Source organism: Calidris pugnax, unplaced genomic scaffold, assembly GCF_001431845.1.
Source record: "Calidris pugnax isolate Ruff unplaced genomic scaffold, ASM143184v1 C14941088, whole genome shotgun sequence".
Lineage (NCBI taxonomy): Eukaryota > Metazoa > Chordata > Aves > Charadriiformes > Scolopacidae > Calidris > Calidris pugnax.
The window spans coordinates 1-2,362 of NW_015094338.1; the positions used below are offsets into that span (position 1 = coordinate 1).

The following is a 2,362-nucleotide window of genomic DNA, read 5'->3' on the forward strand; positions in this document are numbered from 1 at the left end:
TTTTTTTTTTTCTTATCCTAATTCATGAGCAAATATGTAACAGCCCCACCAGATCTACAATCATAATGTCCTTTTTCCAAGATGCCATAAAGTAAACGAGCACCTAATTAAGTCAATCATTAAGATATAGAAAGCACCTCTGCCAAGAGCATGGGCTTATTTTCAGGCCTGGCTTTGTTCGCGTAACACATTTAATGCAGACTAACAAAACATAATTTGGGTCACTGACCACAGCTTCTCCAGTCCGAGACCTAAAATGGAAATACAATTGCCATGATTTTTAAGATTTCACATTTTTTCCTCAGCGTTGAGACTTAATTAAGAAAAATCTGCTTCAACAGATTAGGTAGAGCTTAAAAAAAAAATTAAGCCTCTTCTGTCACTCGAGGGTTGTTTGAGGAAATAAAGTCTTCCTGAAATTCCACTTTTTCTGGGTAGAGTTTAATGTAGGTGTCCACCATTAAATCTAAGTCGTGTTTTATATCAAGGTTTATGTTCAGCAAAGCCAGGTTGCTCGACCTTTGCTCTGTCAAGGTGTTTTTCAGGTACGCCTTCAAGCGCTTTCGTCCTATTTCGTATTTTTCGTTCTCCACCTTCATCACTGGAAGGATGCACAAGACTTTAAGCAAGGCGTAAACATTCGGGAAAAACTTAATGTCAGGCAAATGAAGTGCTTCATAAATAGTAGCTGGAAGTTCAATATCTTTTCCTCGGTGCTTCCACTTGATTCTCCAACAGTGAAGCTCAGCGGATAGCGTGTCCGGATTAGGCAAGTCATTTTTGTACATGTCAGCATGATGCTCCTCGGACGTATTGAATTTCAGCTGCCCCATGACTGAGGGCACCAATGATAAACACTTTAGAGCTTTTAAATGTTGTTCTGAGAAAATATCTTTTAATTCTTGAATAATGTGCTCCACCGTGGGGACACTAAGGACTTCTTTGTAGTAATTTTCTGACGTTAGCTCAGAGTTCAAGTTCCCCTGTCGCGACCTGCGAAATTTTCCTGGGAGTTTAATTTGTACATCCAGTTTCGTAGCCAAATTCGTTGCTTCCTCAAACCAAAACTCATGGTAAACTTCAATGTTCTCCATCACTTCGTTCAGAGAATGTAACACTGCTGTTAAGCTGCCGGCAGCGAAGAAGACATCTGAGGTTTGTCCTTGGAGATTTTTTCCGAACGCTCTCGTGAAAGACAGAACGTTTTTCAGGATGACAATAGTGACAATGAAGTCAAAGTCTGTCAACGCGCTGGAAAGTACAAATGCTCGACCAGCAATGAAGTTGTTCCACCTGACGGATGAGTCGTTGCCTACCGCATCCAAGCACAGCACCAAGGCCTGCATGAGGTCCACTAACACCTCGAAAGCGTCGTGCCTGCCCGTCCACTGAGAACGGCAGATCTCCTTCAGCTGGTTGCCCTTCTGCTCGTTGTTCTGAAAAAGAAGAGAAATGGTGTTGTCCAGTTCTACCAGCAATTGCGGGGACTGGTTAAAAAGACAGTAGACTTCTTCGATGGTTCCCAGCGCGATGGAAACCCCAACGACAGGAACGGATTTTGCCAGCCAAATGTTTAAGGCACACGAGGAACACAGCGTATACACAGCTTGTGGGTACTTTTCCAAGAGTCTTGTAGCCACAACTTTCATTTTAGAAGCAAACCCACTGGAGACGATGTAGGCTTGACCTCGACAGTACTCCATGTTCAGACCCCACTTCTCAGTGATAGTCGTGTGGAACTTAACAGCTAAAATCTCAGGATCGGCCTCGTATGGCAAAAACCCTACGAATTCTTCTCTTAGATTATGAGAATCATCGACAAATCTCACCAACACCGGCAAATGTTCCTCTCCTGCTATGTCTACTACTTCATCTGTGACAATAGAAAAGAAATGCGAGTCTCTTACTTCCCTCAGTGTCTCTTCTCTGATACAGCTTTCGCAGATCTCAAGCATTTGTTTCTGCTGCGTTTTCGAACAATACTCAAGATTGACCGCAGTCATCTCAAATCGTTTCCTCAGAACTTCATCTCCAGCATTTATTCTGTATTCCAGTAGAGCCTGAAAGTTATCTGAAGTAAAAATACCTTCTGGAAGCTCATCAATGTTATGGCCGTCCAAAGGAATATTTTGTTTACCCATTAGGATCAAGATTTCAAACAAAGATTTAAGGTAATCTTTGTTTTCTCTTTCTTCCAGTGTTAAGGGGACGGTTTCCTCCTCTTGCTCTTCCCCTCCTTCCTCCGCGACAGTATTTTGTTCATTGCTTTCATTCAATTCTTGAGTTGCCTGTTCCCGTTCAAAAGCTTCATCAACTGCAAAATATAAAACACTGTGTCAAGATAACAAGAATAAAACATAAC

General features: G+C 42.0%; 1 protein-coding gene across 1 annotated transcript; it reads right to left on the reverse strand.

Moving 5' to 3' along the window:
* Window positions 1-2,331, reverse strand: LOC106900752 (52 kDa repressor of the inhibitor of the protein kinase-like). Its single transcript, XM_014962892.1, has 2 exons — window positions 1,908-2,331; window positions 1-1,436 (listed from the first exon to the last, which is right to left on the reverse strand). Exons 1-2 carry the CDS (start codon window positions 2,139-2,141, stop codon window positions 366-368), a joined length of 1,305 nt encoding a protein of 434 aa, XP_014818378.1. The 5' UTR covers window positions 2,142-2,331; the 3' UTR covers window positions 1-365.
* Window positions 2,332-2,362: the final 31 nt, after the last annotated feature.

Bases quoted from the DNA above. Each gene is read 5' to 3' on its own strand.
- LOC106900752 (XM_014962892.1), bottom strand. From the start codon at position 2,141: ATGGGTAAACAAAATATTCCTTTGGACGGCCATAACATTGATGAGCTT. The intron at 1,437-1,907 runs GTAAGAGACTCG...CTTCTTTTTCAG, and splicing joins GAGAAGAGACACTGAGGGAA to AACAACGAGCAGAAGGGCAA.